This window comes from Nanorana parkeri, unplaced genomic scaffold (assembly GCF_000935625.1).
Source record: "Nanorana parkeri isolate BGI_ZX_2015 unplaced genomic scaffold, ASM93562v1 scaffold143, whole genome shotgun sequence".
Taxonomy (NCBI): Eukaryota; Metazoa; Chordata; class Amphibia; order Anura; family Dicroglossidae; genus Nanorana; species Nanorana parkeri.
The window spans coordinates 1,654,803-1,671,800 of record NW_017306411.1 but is presented as its reverse complement, the minus strand read 5'-3'; the positions used below and the strand labels follow the sequence as shown (position 1 = coordinate 1,671,800).

The 16,998-nt window shown below is 39.1% G+C and overlaps 1 protein-coding gene across 1 annotated transcript in view; it reads right to left on the bottom strand.

Annotated features, from left to right (window-relative positions):
• Window positions 1–4,953: 4,953 nt before the first annotated feature.
• The window catches only part of LOC108785114 (sodium/hydrogen exchanger 2-like), a 73,545-nt gene continuing 61,500 nt past the window's right edge, over window positions 4,954–16,998 (bottom strand). The window contains exons 8-12 of the mRNA XM_018554122.1: window positions 16,338–16,496; window positions 9,463–9,559; window positions 9,093–9,227; window positions 6,627–6,717; window positions 4,954–5,312 (exon numbers count right to left, since the gene is read on the bottom strand). Coding sequence (XP_018409624.1) covers window positions 4,954–5,312; window positions 6,627–6,717; window positions 9,093–9,227; window positions 9,463–9,559; window positions 16,338–16,496 — 841 coding nt within the window. The remainder of the gene's footprint in view (window positions 5,313–6,626; window positions 6,718–9,092; window positions 9,228–9,462; window positions 9,560–16,337; window positions 16,497–16,998) is intronic.

The following is a 16,998-nucleotide window of genomic DNA, read 5'->3' as shown; positions in this document are numbered from 1 at the left end:
TAAAAGGTATGATATAAATTATATACAAATGTATTTCCCTCTAAATGTATGCAAAGACTGCTAAAGCACAAAGTAAACAAATAGCCCATGGGCTAGCATTTGGGCATTAGTAGATTAATTTAAAAAAATTAAATGTAAATGTATGGTTGTATGGCTATATAAAATGTATGGCTATATAAAATGTATGTGGTTACAATGCCCATTTATGAAAGTGCTAAAATGGGGGAAAAAAGGTTTTTACCTGTTACCTGGCTATATTTTGAATGTCGAAAGATGACTTTACAGATACTTAAATTAATTATTCCTTGATTTTTTTAATCAACATCATAATAACATGGGATAGAGGTAAGTGATTTTATTTGTTTACTGTATCTCTATATGTTTTAACCCAAGACCTAGAGGCTTCTTTTCTGCTATTTGCCAATTGTTTTAAAAAGCCTAAACAAGTGAATGAGTCAAAGCATAGTAACAACAGACATAAACATACATTAACGTTATTAATTTAATTAACAAAAATGCTGCACAGATAAAAATGAATTCCACTAACCTCCCAAAATATCTCAATATAGTACAAAATAGTGAAAATGTCACTAGATTAATTGACAAGCAGGCATGAAGAAAAAAGTTGTGAAGCTAATGCACATTTTCAAGGACTGATGCATACTGGCAGAATTAGGTTCAGTAAGCAAAGCTCAGAGGCTTAACAAAGAGTATTGTCTTGACGCCAGCCAGAAGAAAAGTTTAGGGTTTATTTCATTCATAATTCTGGCATAATGCCAGCAGCAGAGCAATTCATATTTCTGGTAAGAACAAACAATAGATATTTATGTTTACTTCAAGCCTGAGACCTAATCCCCAGAAGTAAATGGTTTTATGCACTGGTTGGAGAAGTTGCAGTTATGGTTGTGCTCATGTTTCAGGTGGCTGGTCGGGTTCTCAGATCATGTTCACGCTTGATGTCTACCAGAATGTCAGTTAAATCAATACCAATGCTAGCAAAAATATGCCTTTTAATGAATGGGTTAACTTAGTCTAAATAGCTTTTGGACCTTTGAATGTGATTCATAACACAAAAGGATACCTTACTTCTCAGTAAGGCGATGTTTTGTCATGGGCAAAGCATTGTCCATGACAATAGGCATTATGTACATGTATTATTTAGTCAAGCATGCCACCTTTTTCCCACAGTTCAGGGAGCAGCAGAAGGATAATTATTTAGTATAGTCAGAACTAATTGTAAGGTGGGATGGAGACACTGGTTGAGGCAAACATAATAGGCAATTATAACATTTTGCTTCAATTTTTCATTTGTTTCAATTTGCAAAAACAAAGTTCTAGGTTGAAGTTCACAAGCCTTACCTTAGGTGGCTTATTGTAAGTCATATGAGGGACACCTCCCCCTTCACTCCTGCCATATTCATACAGCTCTGAATGCCAATTCATAAGGTCCCATTCACAAATGAACTGAGTGACTTCAGGTGTTATTTCAGGCATTTCTTTTTTTTAGCCAAAGCAAAGCTAGTTACAAGGCAAAAAGATAAGCTTGAAAAATGTGTGTTATGCACAATTTGTGGGTTTTTCAGGCGGCATTCCTATTGCTGTTAATTGTGGCCAAAATGCGTGACTCTGTTTCAAAAAGAAGCTCATGTACTTATACGAGCTACAGGCCTTTTGCTAAAGGTGACAGAACTCTCAGGTGTGCACAGGGGCCATTGAAAAAAATGTGATTCCTCCTGTTGAACATTGTAGCGCTTAGGAGCTGTGAATGGGGGGTTAGACAAAGGCAATCACAAAATGAGCAGCTAGTGCTGGGCTTTCTCTGTAGACAACCAAGAATACAATCTAATTGAACGCGTGCAACCTGTTTTAAAATTACCGAGAGAGCAAAATGAAAAGTTTTAGCTTCTTTAATGTAGAAAATATGAAGAATATTCTTGGTTATATATTACAATTTAATACACATTTCCATCATTTAGTTTACATTGTAATACATATTCTATATATTAAAACAAACTTTAAAACATGTCTTATTAGTGGTGAATATGTCCCAAAATGTAAATCCTATGTAAATTAAGTTCATTAGTGAATGACAGCAGTTTTTTAAGTGACTGCAGCGGTAGAATCCAATCTGTGTACAAACAGTACAGGTGGCTCTTTAGGTTCCCATTTATGAAAGATCCCACCAAATGTGCACATCTATCCACTATTCATTACATGACATGTACTTCAGAAAGCTTCCCTAAGCAACAGCCTACTTTCTGTGGCGCTATCAGTAAAAATAGTAATTTTTTGAAAAGTGGATTTAAAACTTGTGTTTTGACATACTTAAACTTGATCTGCTGTCACTCATACATGGTCAATGTGTTGCATGATTATGTCTGAATTGTACATATTCTTCATTAATTTGATTCTGGGTATGGCAGAGCAATTACACACTGTTTCCCAGATAGTGCAAGATAAAACTGTGAATATGGCTTATTTGATTTAATATAAAAACCTGCTTCATTGTCGCTTAGGGCTTAGGGCACATAAGATGCAGAGGCCTTTTTAGAGAGGTTGCTTAAGAGACTGCCTGAGCATTGTCTGCACTGGGTTAATTAAACCTTACAAGCAGCAATCCACGTGTGTCTATTGCAATCCTTGCAATGCACTCAGCAAACCTGACAAGCGCAACTTGATGCAAATGGACCTCAGATGGAACAACTTTCTATACCTGCCCTTGGTAGTAAAGTTATCACAGCATATGTGCAGTATCAATGGATACTTCTTATCAGGTAATTGTAAAGCAGTAACCTTAAAAGCTTAACTCCAGCCACATTTTCATTCTAGCATGAGGAATGGAAAGAACATTGGTCAAAATTTTATTGTGTTCTGTAGCTCCATTGGGGAAATTTTACAACAGTCTTTTATCCCTGGACAAGAAATGAGGGGAATTGGGGTCACTGAGACAGCAAGGCATGGGCAGCAGTAATATTTCACTAACTTCCCATCAATTTCTGTACTTCTGACAGGACAGGAAGTGGGAATGTATCTCCTCAATAGGTTCAAAGATAGCAATAAAAACCCTCAGAAATTCTAGCTCTTTGCAACTATGCCAAAAACAAAAGGAAAGGTTTTGGCTGGAATACCGATGTATCACCAAGCAATATTATTATAATGGTATTTTCTAAAGTATGATGGGCACAAATGAACGGAAGCAGTAAGAAAAATATCACCTGATCTGACATCATGGAGATAATTAGTTTAATTACAACACTCTATGATGATCCACAGAAAGAGTTGCCTCTTAAAAAATTCAAAGCAGACCTGAGCTGTAACATTGAACCCACTTTATTCAATCAACCGGGTGTTAGGGAGGGCGTGGGAGCAGTAAATAAGAATAAACTTACCTATCCACTTTAAAAATCTGGTCCCATGAAAACACTTTCTTATCATGTGACGTGATGCTGCCATTTTATGTCACATGACCTGCATCACATCAGCAATCTGACTGATGTCAGCACCCCAGTGCATTGCCACTATGGGTAATTATTTACCAGGTAAATAATACTCAGTTGATTGCTGTAGGTGGATTTTACTCAAAACATTGCTACTGTCAATAAACCTATATGAAATGAAAGACTCTCTTCTAAAGTGATATCTTCTAAAGTGATTGAATCACCAATTTTTAATGAGAGAACAACTATAATTGTTAATACAATTGTTCACTTATATATATTTCCCAATCGTGTGCCCAGGAACCATTACCAGCATGTCAATTACAATCATTTTGTCTTTGGCAGCACCCTCTTGAAATAGCACGAGACAAGGTTCTCAGCTCCCTAACAGCCCCTCAACTGCATCCTGCTCACTCAGTGTGTAGGAGAATTTGCATTACTGTACTTGTTACTTCATGTGTACATTAGCAAAGTGGGCCACTATTATGAAGGGTCACGCTTGGGCCTGCTTCACACCTGTGCATATTTGGTGAAGTTAAACTGCCTGCAAAATACATAATACTATCTGTACCATCACTGTGAATGGTTGTGCATTTAATATGCTATGCATTTAGCTGCACCAACAAGCACAAGTGCAAACAGGGCCTTACTGTTGGAGGTGGAACTTTATGACAGGTGTGCTGCCTTGCTAATAAGGTAATAATGACTGCTAACAGGCAGTGTATAATTTTCTTCTTAAATAATCAGTGCGAATCATTTTAAATGTTACTAGTGAATGTGCCTTTTTCCAATCTTGAAGTAAATCCTTTAATGGGACTCAGGTCATGACACATGGCGTCCATACTAGCTCTCATTCAAAAGGTTCAGGACAAGTGCTTCAATAAAATCAGTGCAATAAATCTATTTTATATATGCAACATAGTATGGGAACATACACGCTTGTGCATTGGTATAGTCAGTGCAACATTGGGGGTATGTGACCATACCAGGACGGCAGATTTAAAACCATCCCTAGTCTCACCAAAAAGACTGCATAAAAGTATACCAAAACTAAGATTGTGCCATGGATATATTTAGGACTATTTATGGTGCTGCTGACAATTCACATTGTATAAAATGTGTGTACAGCTTGCAGTCATTTTTGGAAAGAATAAAGTACACTTTGTGCCTGTGCTGACCATTTACTGAGCACACCAATATATAAATCTGTATGTACCCTAATAGCCTTTGAGGTTTCATATACAGTATGCTTCTGTAACATTTATATTTACACATTTCTACACCCTGTAAGATTGGTTCAATTAGATATTCTAGGTGAGTTAAACCCCTAATTTGATATTTTTTGTGCCAGTAAAATTCTGCTCACTTTACCATATGTAATGGCTCAAGTAATCCTATTTTGAGATATCACAAAATACATTATATTCAGCCGATCTGAACTGAAATAAATGGCAATCCTGCATGTGCCCTTCTTTTTGTAAGAAATATTTCTACTTTGACAAATATGTGCAATTTACTATTTTGGTGATCGAGGATCAGGTCTTGTTTCTCCACGTCTCTTCTTCTGAATTTCACGTTCCAAAGAATGTCTACTTCTTGGGGGTGGAACTGGAGTGCTACTTTCTTCGAATGGCCCTCTGTCCTCTCTCAAGGTTCCAAACCTTGGTTTGGGTATTAGTGGTTTCCCTCTTTGCAGGGGTAAGCCATCTACTGAACTGGATTCCTTAGTCTTACTATTTAGCCTCTCATCAGTCCACTCTAGCCTGTTGTTAAACGGAGCACGTTTTTGCCTATCATTCCGCAAGATGTCTTTGGCTCTGGGGTAGAAATTTAACTCCTGGCTGGAGGAACCACCATCAGAATCACTGTCCCCTACTGTATATAACAAAAACATAATGAGAGCAAAATGATGGTGAATATACTGACATTGTTAAAGCAAACATCCAACTGCAATATTGAAATAAAGAATATTTCTCACTCACATCATTATCAACACTTAACATTTGAGAACTGACTTATTTCTCAGTGTAAGGGAAGTATGGTATCAAACAGCCTGTACTGATCCAGATTCAATCTTTGATTTTCTAATTTTTATTTCCAAAGCAGTGAATTTGATTGCTTGTTATGAAGCAAACATTACCTAAGACTCTTTTTGTTACTGTAAATAACACTCTTTTGCCAGCCCCTATATTACTTATTGCTACTGTGACTCTACTGTTCGCTATAAGGGGCACTTAATTGTGTAACTTTGCCTGTAACAGGTAAATGTACACATTTACTCCTGTCCAGAGTTCCAACTTGCCAAGGCCAGTGCAGTGTCTGGAGTACAAATGATATATTGACACTACAGATTTTTTTTGTACAGATTTTGCAATACTGTAGCGGGCGGCAATTCCAGTAACAGAATCACCTAGGGCTTATATTAATGAGAAAATACACCTTGTTTTTAATTGCATTTAACATCAGTTTGAAATATTTCAGAGATCAATCTGACCTGGAACAAGTAGAAAGTAAATAAATCAGAACTCCCCATATGAATGAGTTTGTCAGATGTCTGGTCCTCCGCAGGCCCATATATCACTATAGGATACAGTATTTACATAGGGGCCATTCCGATTGAATAAAAATCACCCACAGAGAGAACCTTGACCAGGTAGCTAAAGAATAACCCAATTTGCTGCAATAATTGACCCTTGTGTGAGATCATTTCCACAAAAGAGCTTCAAAGTCTAAATCGGTCGTTGTCAACCCATGAGGTATGAGGGGGCTCAGATGCTGCCTTTGACATCACCAAAGGACTACGCAAAATATTCAGTATATATATAAATGCTAGGACAGACAGAACATGTAATGATGCTTTGACACTGTGTACATTCCACCGGTTTGGTTGGAGACTATATACATGCTGCGCAAGACAGTAGGAGATTTGGGACATTTTACATGAGGCTAGCAGAAATCAAGGCTATTGCCAAATTGCAAATCAATGCTCTTATTCTCACTGCAGACTGCTGGGGTCTAAGGGCTGCACAACAAGTACCAAGAGGCTGCATGTAGCCCTCAGGCGTCAGTTGGGGCATGAGGGAATAAAATACTTGGCATTTCAGACTATTGATGTATGCACAGAATGAACATGTATGGTATTTGTTTATAGGAAATCAAGATGACATGTTTTATTTAACTTAATCTCACCTCTAAAAGAAGTTGTATTTTTTCCTCTTGCTTTTTCAGAAAGTTTTGTGTGTCCAGGAAGAGACAAATACCGGGCCTGATGAGCAGTAGCCTAAACACAAATGAACAGGACTGTCAGACCTGTTTTTCAACAATCAGTGTTTAAACTCTATTCAATCAATAAGTGGCATACTGGGCAAACCAGACTGCTATAGCAATTAGTAGATGTCTGACTCCATAAATTATTAAGCTTTGCGTGATATACTTAGAGGCAAATTGGTAAATTAGTATAGAAATATAGCAACCTTATAAATAATCAAAATAATGGTTAAAGGAATTTTGTCACTTTGTCCGCTCAAGTCAACATGACAAGTTCTTTTAAAAGCCCACCCTGACACCCACTAATACTTACCTTCATCTGTGCTTCTCCACTGCTCCGTTCGTGTGTAGAAATCCCTTGGAAATACCCAGTACTTCTAGGTATGGACAGCATATGAACTTCTTCCACATCCTCCCACTAAGCAGTGCTCACATCAAATAAAAAAGTGACTCAATCTTATCTATTTAAAACTAAACTGCAGGAAAATAAGTGCATGCTGTTTTAACTGTCAAGGCATTTGTAATTCTGTTTAACCAGCTTTGTGTTTTGCAAGAAAACATTGCCAGTATTGAGACCTTACTAGTCTACACTGCAGTTAACCAGCAATGGACCTTGGACATATAAAGTACACCCAAAACCGTAATCAAAAGAACTTTGGTGTATTTTAAAGGGGTGTGATATTATTTGTTAGATCACATTAGCTCTGACAGCTCTGTTGTGAACTAACAAATTGGAGCCAATCAGGAGGGGTTTTCTGACCATGTGATCACCATGACAGCCAGTCCCATGAGCAGGGTACTTGAGCAATGTACCTAATAAAAGTCTTATATGTCCTTAAAAAACAATGCAAATATTTGCCATAGAGTTATTGTCATGTTAACTGGCACATACTGATACTTCTAAATTTGGTCTGGACATCTGTGCATCCATTACCTATTGTAATGAAAGGGTTAATTCATCCCAGCAAACTTGTATTTATTTTCTATTGTAATGCAAGCCCAATGGGAAAGCTATATCTCTGATAGTGACTTGGGCACTAATAGAGTGATGCACTCTATTTTATAGGCAGTTGACCACCATGGATAGTGGAGGTTTTATGTATTTGTGTATTGTGTGTGGATACTATTGTTTTTTTTTTTAAATATGTCTTTCTCTACTAAAAATGTTTTTGTATTGAGTGATGTATATAATGGGTTTAATAAATATGATCAGTTTTGGAGCACAATTTGTAGAGTTGTAAGATTGCGTCTCTATTTCAAAGTTTTTTTTTTCTGTCTAACCTGTTATTAACTCTTACTTAACCCCAATAAGCCCCAACTAATTTACCTATTCTCTACATTTTGTTTGTTTTCTTTAATTTTGGTCGCTTCACATCTCCTCAAGACAAATTGAAGATTAAATAATTAGTGATCAATAATAAGTGATACATTTTGTATCTAATTTTTCTAAAACTATGTCTGGCCAATCTAAAAAAAGATATTATATATACACACACATAGAGTATTTAACTGTATACAATTAAAAAAAATAGAAAATAAAACATAATATTATTAAAAGAAAACCTTATTTGTCTAAAAAAACTATAATTTTAATATCAAAAGTTACTGCCCAGTCATAAGGCCCACAGCTAAAATGCAAAAATTGTTCAGTGCTGTCTACCCTTTTCATGGAGGGATATTTTCACTATATGTGCATAAACTAAAGATGTGAAATCACTACTTAAATTTTGTAGCAAGCACCTCCAGGTCATACATAGACAAGATATTCTATTCAACATAACTGGTTTCAAAAACTTTATAGGACTGTGTTTCTGATGCAAACAATTTTAACAAATAAAACACAGAAGACACCAATATAATATGGAAAGCTGGTCATTTGCATTTGCACACCCTTCTCCTTCTGGGGTAAAATGTTAACTTCTTGAGCCTTTTTTTCAACCCTTTTAAACAAGATTAATTTTATCTAGTAGCCCATTATACTGTAGCCTCTTCTCATCTGCAAGAATTTAACCCATCTATGGGTGTTTCTATGGTTAGAGATGTTGCACCTGAGAAGACATTATGCTGGATCTGTGTGGGTAAATGTATCCTTCAGCAAAGAGGTAAAGGTGCATGCTAATTTTATTTGAGAATTGGGACTTACAGCATGCACTCTTCCTCTGGGAGCTGGCTGCAGTTACAACTACTGTAGGCTAACTTTGTATGCCAGTTGCTTGCAAAACACAAAAATAGTGTATTCTTGTCAATCAAACAATATTTCCGTAGTCCGATCATATATTTATTACAAAATGAAACTGTCCTTTCAAAAACTAGCGGTTTTGAAAATTCCAGCACAATAGAGTTTTGGAAATAAGGAAACACATATAATACAGGTAGAAACAAGTGTACCGCTCTGTTCCTTGTTATAAGACTATTATGCTTCCTCAAACTCTCTCTTATGGTGTGCCGACGGCGGATCAGGATTTCCTTAGCTTGTTTTTCACTGGTCCCACTTGCAAGATTGTGCCGATTATAGGAGAGCGTCTGGAACAAATAATTACATTGCAAACTTGAGAGACTTTAAATCTACACATCAATTAAATGATATCTAACAGTCACATTAATGCTCCACCTATTGAAAAAGCACATATAACATACTGGCAAACTTTCTAGAAAATGCAATAAGGGCAATATTAGTTAATGTTAGGTTATAGTTGGTGAACTGGGACTAGACATAAAAAGAAATAAGCTACGTGCACCCATATAAAACAAGTCTTACCCGTTGACGTATCTGATAGAGGTTTCTTGATAAGACATCTCGCATTTCATTAACGTCAGTTGGGGAAAGAGCTTTCACTTTATTCTTTTCATATGTTCTGGTAAAAAAAAAAATCAAAAATAAGGTAATAAATGCAACTCTTTAAAAAGCAAATGCATACACTGATGTGATTACTTATATGTAAATACATAAAAATACTAATTCCAATTAAAATGACATACTACTTTTAAAGTGGTGAGTGTTCACTAGAAATAGCTGCTTAATATCAGTTTGTTAGCCTTTTTTTTTAAACCTGTCCTTTTACTTTTCTAATTCTGCTGATTTCCTGTTGATCCACACCACCCACTGTTCTAATCAAAAAATAAGAATATAAACACACTGATTGTGTGTTTTCTGGCCTCTGAAAACTGATGAGGTTGTTTTTGATGCAAGACTATTGGCACAACATTGTTTTTATATTTATATTTTCAGCACAAAAACATTGTGCACAAGTGAATTCTCATCATCTGTATGTATTTGTTACAAATATTTTTAACACATGCAATATTTTGGAGCACATTAATTAATCCTTACTCTTAATCTCAACCTAAACCCAAATTCTGTTACCCAATCAGTACATTATCACTCTCCTAACACATATACCCAATGCACACTAGGAGTTGACAGAGGGATGAAAAGGATGCAGCCATTCGGGTTGACTTACTAGAAGAATAGAGACTGTTCCCTTGGCAAAGTGAATGTTAGTAAATACGAAACCGTAATTTTGATAGAGCATGATTGGTTGATTAAAGAAAATATAGGTTACTTCAATCAGCAAGTGCCTATGGCATAACAGGGCAGTGGCTGTGAAAAAGAAATTTTCTGATACACCAGGTATTTTACCTGTAATCATCTTATTTATTCCTCCTGTAGGTTATACCTTGAAAAACAGAATTTTGGTCTTACTGGTGAAATCTATTACCTAGAGTACATCCCAGGACACGGGGCGATCGGCTTCTTAACCACTGGGTTATCCAGATACCTTCAGGTGATTGGATACTGCCAAATTACAGCCCTGTAAAGCCCATCCCACTCCCAGCCTGCCATGGTTTTGTAGCAAGCAGTACAAGAGTGGATCACACAAAATAGAGAGAAAGGTCCTGTGAAGTACTCCAAGAAACTGATTTTACATGTTAGATAGAAAACCTGTTTTCTTGATCATACATCACAGGACACAGAGAGCTAAATTCCTTAACCATTGAGACATCCAAAAGCAGTCCTACAGAGAAGAGCTAACGGGCCCATGAAAGAACAACAACCACATCCCTAATAGGGAATTAGAAGAAAAGTGTGCACAATATCAGATGGCCGCCTGAAGGACTTTGCAACTGAAATTGGCAACTGGCCTGAATGTCCACCTAGTAGAAACCAGCAAAAATGTGAACTGAGGACCAGGTGACAGCCTTGCAGGTTTGGGATATCAAAGCCTGATGCTGAAAGGCCAAAAAAAATGACTAATGCTTCTATTGAAGTGTGGTTTGACGGAGAAGGGGAAACTTTCCCCTTCAGCTTGCAGGCCTATAGTAATAGTCCTATGAATCCACCTAGCAATAGTGAAACAAAAGGCCTGATGTCCCATGTGGTGAGCCTTGTTAATGACAATCAGGGAATCTAATCTTCAAATGAAGTACATTTCTCTAACAGCCCAAAACACGTCTGTATAATGGAGAAAAAATTATTTAGGATATTTTGATGTAGAATATAAGGAAAGTAAAACAATGTCTGGGTGAAGGTGGAAAGCAGATACCATTTTAGGTAGAAGGGAGGCCTTAGGCCTCAGCACAAACGTGTTTTTTCAGAAAAACGCAGGAAAAAAAGAAGCAGAATTGATTGCAGTGGGGAAAGCTACCTTGCAAGTGAGTAGAGTCAAAGGGATATCTCTGAGAAGTTCGAAGGATAGCTTCTGAAGAAGTGACAGAACAATGCTGAGGTCTCACCAAGTCACAAGAAAACATACAGGAGGAACAATATGAGTGAACTCTGTACAAAAGCCTTAACTAGAAAGTTATGGTACTAAGCCCAAACACTGATTTAGGCCAGACTGAAGGAAGAATAAAATGTATCTCACAAAGTACCTCCTAGGATGGAATTTCCTTGCTTCACAGCAAGTGAAAAAAGCCTTCCAGGTACTATGGCAGACCTTACAGGAGGTGAGTTACCTAACTTTTAGGACTGTAGTGATACATCTGAAAGGCCTTTTTCCTTCAGGACTTTGGTTTTAACAGCCATGCCTTGAAAGCCAGCAAACAAGAAGCAAAGTGGAATACTGGTCCTTAGGTAGCACGCACAGAAAGAGTGCAAGACGTTTGACTATGTCTGCATAAACACGATATTCTGGGCCAGTTGGGAGCAATGAGGATTGTCTGAGTGCCCTCCAGCTCAATCCTGTAAAGGAGACGAGGAAATATCTTGAGAGGAGGGAAGACGTAGATCAAGCTGAAGTTGTCCCAAGGACTCACTGATCAAGCCTGGAGATCCATGGTCCTGGCAACAAACCTGTCCAGCTTGTTGTAGAATCCGAACACCAAGAGATCCATGCCCAGCATTCCCCACTGTTGAAAAGGTTCTGAAACACCTTCCACACCTGAAATGTGTACGGTGGAAAAGGCCAGAATGTGAAGTTCTACCGAAGCCAGAATTAGCTCAGCTTCTCTATGAGCTACACAACTTCTAGTGTCTTCCTGATGGTCGATGTAAGCCACGTCCATGGTGTTATTTCACTGAAACCTCATCCGTTGACCCTGCAACTGAGGAGTCCAGTATTGAAATGACAACCGAACCACCCTGAGTTTCAAGATGTTGAGCAGGAGATGAGATTCCTCTGATGACCAGGAGATCCTTAAACCAGAAGGCCCTCAAGGACTTCTCCCTAGCCCAACAGGCTGGAATACACCAGGTCATCAGGAGGAAGGGTTTGTCCTAATTCCAGCACCCGGTTGGAGATCCGCCATGCCAGGACAAGCTTCTTCTTGCTGCACAGATGAATGGAAAGATCGAGAGGCTGAATCTGAATGTCTGAAGCAACCAGAATGTTGAACTTCAAGGGCCTGGAGTGAAACTGAGCACAAGGAACTGCCTCAAAAAAAGGATACCATCAGTCCCAGAAACTTTATGCAACAGCAAATGGCCAGACGGCTCCTGGGCCATAGGGTCTTGGCATGGGAACAGAAAGAAACAAGGTACTCCAAAATAAAAAAATAACCCAGGAGAGATACTGGAAGCAATGAGAGGGCTCCAGCGATTACTTCTAAAGGTTCAGGATCCATCCAAAGTACTGCAGAGTTTGTATCATTCGCCAAATTAGAGCCAAGCAGAGCCAGCACTTTGGTGAAAACCCAGGGTGCAATGGACAGGCCAAAGGGAAGAGCAACACATTGCTGAGCACTCAAAGCAAAAGAAAAGGTAGGGATGTTGAGCAGGAAAAATGGGGATCTGTAAATACCCTTGGTGCCCTCCAAGGCCATGAAATCGCCTAGGTGAAGGGAAATGAAGACAGAATTAGTAGACTCCATACAGAGCTCTTCATCCTGTAGGAACCCATAGAGAATGTGTAGATCAAGAATAGGGCAAACACCTCCCTTGGCCTTGGGGACAGTCAGCAGGTTGCAATAGAAGCCCTAAAATTTTTGTGCTTCTGGAACAGGGACAATAACCCCCGGAGGGTGGAGATGACCTAGAGCAGTGTAGAGATCTGTCCATCTTTGAGCAGGTCATGACACCCTGAACCCAGGCTTTGGAAATATCCCAGGACCAAAGAGCCGAGAGCGCTAATAGACATTCCACTTGTAAATGTGGGGACACCCCTTCATTTAGCAGAGGGCTTGTTTCCAGACTTTGTGGGCTTGGAGGACCAGGCCTTATGATGGAACACTGTGGCCTGCTTAGTCTTGGAAGCTGAGGACTGGGAGGGACAAAAGGAGCTTTTCTTAAAGGAGAGAGCAGAAGAGTTGCCATCAGAGGTTTTGGCTTCTTCTGAGGTAAAAAGGAGCTTTTGCTCCCATGACTTCTATGCTGTAACCAAGGATTCCCCAAAAAGACATTCCGCAGCAAAGGACCTGTGATCTAGACATTTTTTGCAGGAAAGCTCCACAGATCCGCAAAATTTAAGCCATAGGGCCATCTGCATGTAAACAGACAGGAGACTCCTCCTAGAGATTTGGCAAACAGTATCTGCCAAGCTATTAACTTAGTAGCATGAGGCCACTGGGAAAAGTTCTAAACGTTTAATAACGTCAGGATGTGTCAAAATACGTACATAACTGAACCAAACCAATATGGTCTGGCATACCACCATGGTAGCAGCAGCATGTTGCATAACTGGGCCTGCAAGGGCAAATAAAGAGAGCTTCTAACCTCTTGCCAGTGTGGTCCTTGAAAACAAGGGCATCCTCTATGGGGGCTGTGAGGGTTAGGCACTTTTCTACTGTGGGACATTTATACACAGCAGAGTTGTGGACTGTTATTTACCCACTGCCTTTTATAAACGCTGTTTTAGAAAAGCCCCTAGGGTGGCCAATGCACCTGCTGATTGCTGTGTACCAAGCTGTTATCAGATGATGGTGCACAGCTGATCAGAGTGGCTCTGCAGCATGTGATTGCTGTGATAACCAATCACAGCAATCAATGCTACTGTTTACATTGTTATTTTCTCCCCTTTCTCATGCAACAGAGGAAGGAGAGAAATTAGTAATAACATATGATAAATGTATAAATGGATCAACAGCTTTGTGTACTATTATTAAGCTCCATCTTTTCCCAGCTCAATACTAGCGTATCTCTTTAGTTACAGAAAATTATGTAAAAAAATATCACCTTGGGGTGTCTACTTTCCAAAATGGGGTCCTTTTGAGGGTGATTGTACTGTCTTGGCGTTCTTATTTTGACAAAAATAACAAAATATATTTTTAACTTTCTATAGTAAAAAAAAAACAAAAAAACAGTGGTTATTAAATGCCACCAAAAGAAATACCTATTTGTCTAAAAGTATTATATAAATCATAGCACTGACAGCTGAAAAATGGCCTGGTATTGAAGGGTAATACAGGCTGGCACTCAAGTGGTTGAACAAGAGATGGCAGAGTCTAGAACAGGGATAGACAATTTCTTAAGGCAGCCATCCTCAATAGGATACTACCGGACAAACTGTTTGGGAGGAGTAAACATTTTTTCAGGGTGATTTCTGTCACCATGCAACAGAGGCTGCAAAAGCAAGTTTACAGGGAAAGTTTTGGCATGTTCGAACAATTTAAGGAAGACTAGTGACCTTTGGAAGATTGGCACAGACGACTCTAACTTTAAGATGTTTACCCTGAAGGGGCACGTTTGTGACCGCTAAAGACTGAATACTCAAAGATGTCCGTCATTTTCCCCAAGAAGTCAGTCATAAGTGCAGTAAACTCCTTTCTGGATAATAGGGAAGAGAAGGGTGCACTGGAGGGTGCAGAGGTGGTCCTTGATGCAAAAAGTGATGGGGAGAAGGAGCAAAGCATGAGATCATTAAAGGCAGTGTCCGTAGAGGGGTAGAGCCATCCCCAAAATTGTTGTCAGGATGTGTGACCCCAGCAACACCTGCCCAGAAATCCCTGCATCTATAATCTGCCATGGTTGCCCTTATTAAGGTGCCCAAACACTGCACGATTCTCGTACGAGAATCGCGGGAAATCCCACGATCGCACGAGAATCGTGCAGTGTATGGAAGGCGTGCGACTGTTTCTACTGTACGGTCACACGTCTTCCATCGAACCAGCATGCTAGAAAACCCGCCGGGAATCATACGATTCTCGGCGAGTAAGTGGCCTGCTGGTTCGACAACTGCCGAACGGGCTGGTGTGCGCACGCGCACACAGCCCGTTTGCGGTCATCGTAAGCCCGCCCCTCATTACAGTCATCGTAAGCCCGCCCCTCAGGGGGGCGGGCTTGCGATGATCGCAAGTACGATCTGCCTGTCCAAGATATGCAGATCGTACGTTTTTTTAAGTACTTTACAACCCTCGCAAGACAAAAGTCTTGCAAGGGTTGTAAAGTGTATGGCCACCTTTACTCATGATATGTAAGCGAGAAGGGTGCTCTGAGCCCTGATACTTGCAAACGGAAGGTGACCCAGGCTTCTATCCGCTTGCTGTGTCTTTACAGATTCACAGTGACATCAGAAGCAATGTTGGGCATAGTCTGCCAAGGCTATGCTGAGGAGTAAACTGATCCAGATAGCTGCTGGAGGCACCCAGTAGTTTTTAGCAGCATGGAGAAACTTACAAGAATCTTGTTAGATAAAGAGGTGCAGAAAAGGATGAACTTTTTTTCTCAGAGCTGAGAGAAAGAGTCCATCACCGAGGACATTAGCAAAAAATTGAAACAGGCTGGAAGTAGGAGGGGTTATACAGGGCTGACTTACAGATTTGGCTGATTTGCCAGTCAATGTAACTCCTTGTGTACTGTGATTTACGATCAAGAGACTAACTTATGCTTTATGGACCTATGTGACTCAAACATGATTTAAGATTTTCTCGGTCAGTAAAAGCACCATATAACAGCTTCTACATACATATTCCTAAGCTCTCTAATTTTCATGATCAGTTTCATACGAGTTGTGTTGTTTGTCTGTTGTTTGTTTTTGCCATATTGCCACTGGAAAAAAAATATATTATTGACAGCTACAAGTTGTGTTTATTTTTATAGAGTAATACATCCGCATTACCCTTCAAACCTATGTAGAACACCAAAGACTCATCAAAATTCCCCTCAGACCAATGTAAGTGCTTTGTGGATCAATGAATAGCCATCTGGCACAGACAAACAAGAGACACATTTTCATGAAGTCTAATTTGTGTTGTACTTACCCCAGTGATGACAAAGATGGGTCCCTACTCATGCCAGATTCTGCCATCTCGATGGCTTGCTTGATTTCCAGCTTTTTATATAATGACACAATGCTTGATTTTGGCTCATTGTCTCGTATCAGTAGTCTACGCAGATATTTTTCATCAAATTGCTTAAACCTATTTTCAGACAGAAGTCTTAAATGAGTATTGTAGCACACATTCTAGATTAGATGCAACCTGAAATCTGTATGGGAATGCTTTCTGCTGTAATGGTATCAACTGACAACTTAAAAATTTTTCAATACTAAGCTACAATTTTGTCCATGCAGAACACACTCCAGGTAGCAAAGTGGTGGCCACCTGTCTAGCATGTCCCTCAAATTGGAATGGATCTTGCAGTTTCATATTTCCCATCTCTGCATAGATGTGTAACAATGATAACAGTATAAATATGATTTAAGAGCACTGATACATCAGTAAATTGGACTTCTACACAGACAATCTAACAACAGTAGGATGAAGGTTCCACTCCACTGTCGCTCAATAACATTGCTAAAAAAATATCTGTATAATGTCAATGCAACTCTATAATTCATTAAAAGGATTCCTAAAAAGACATCCATGTAAAAAAGAGGGCTTATCTTTCTGCCTGCCCCCCCACCAAATGCTGCTTCGGTCC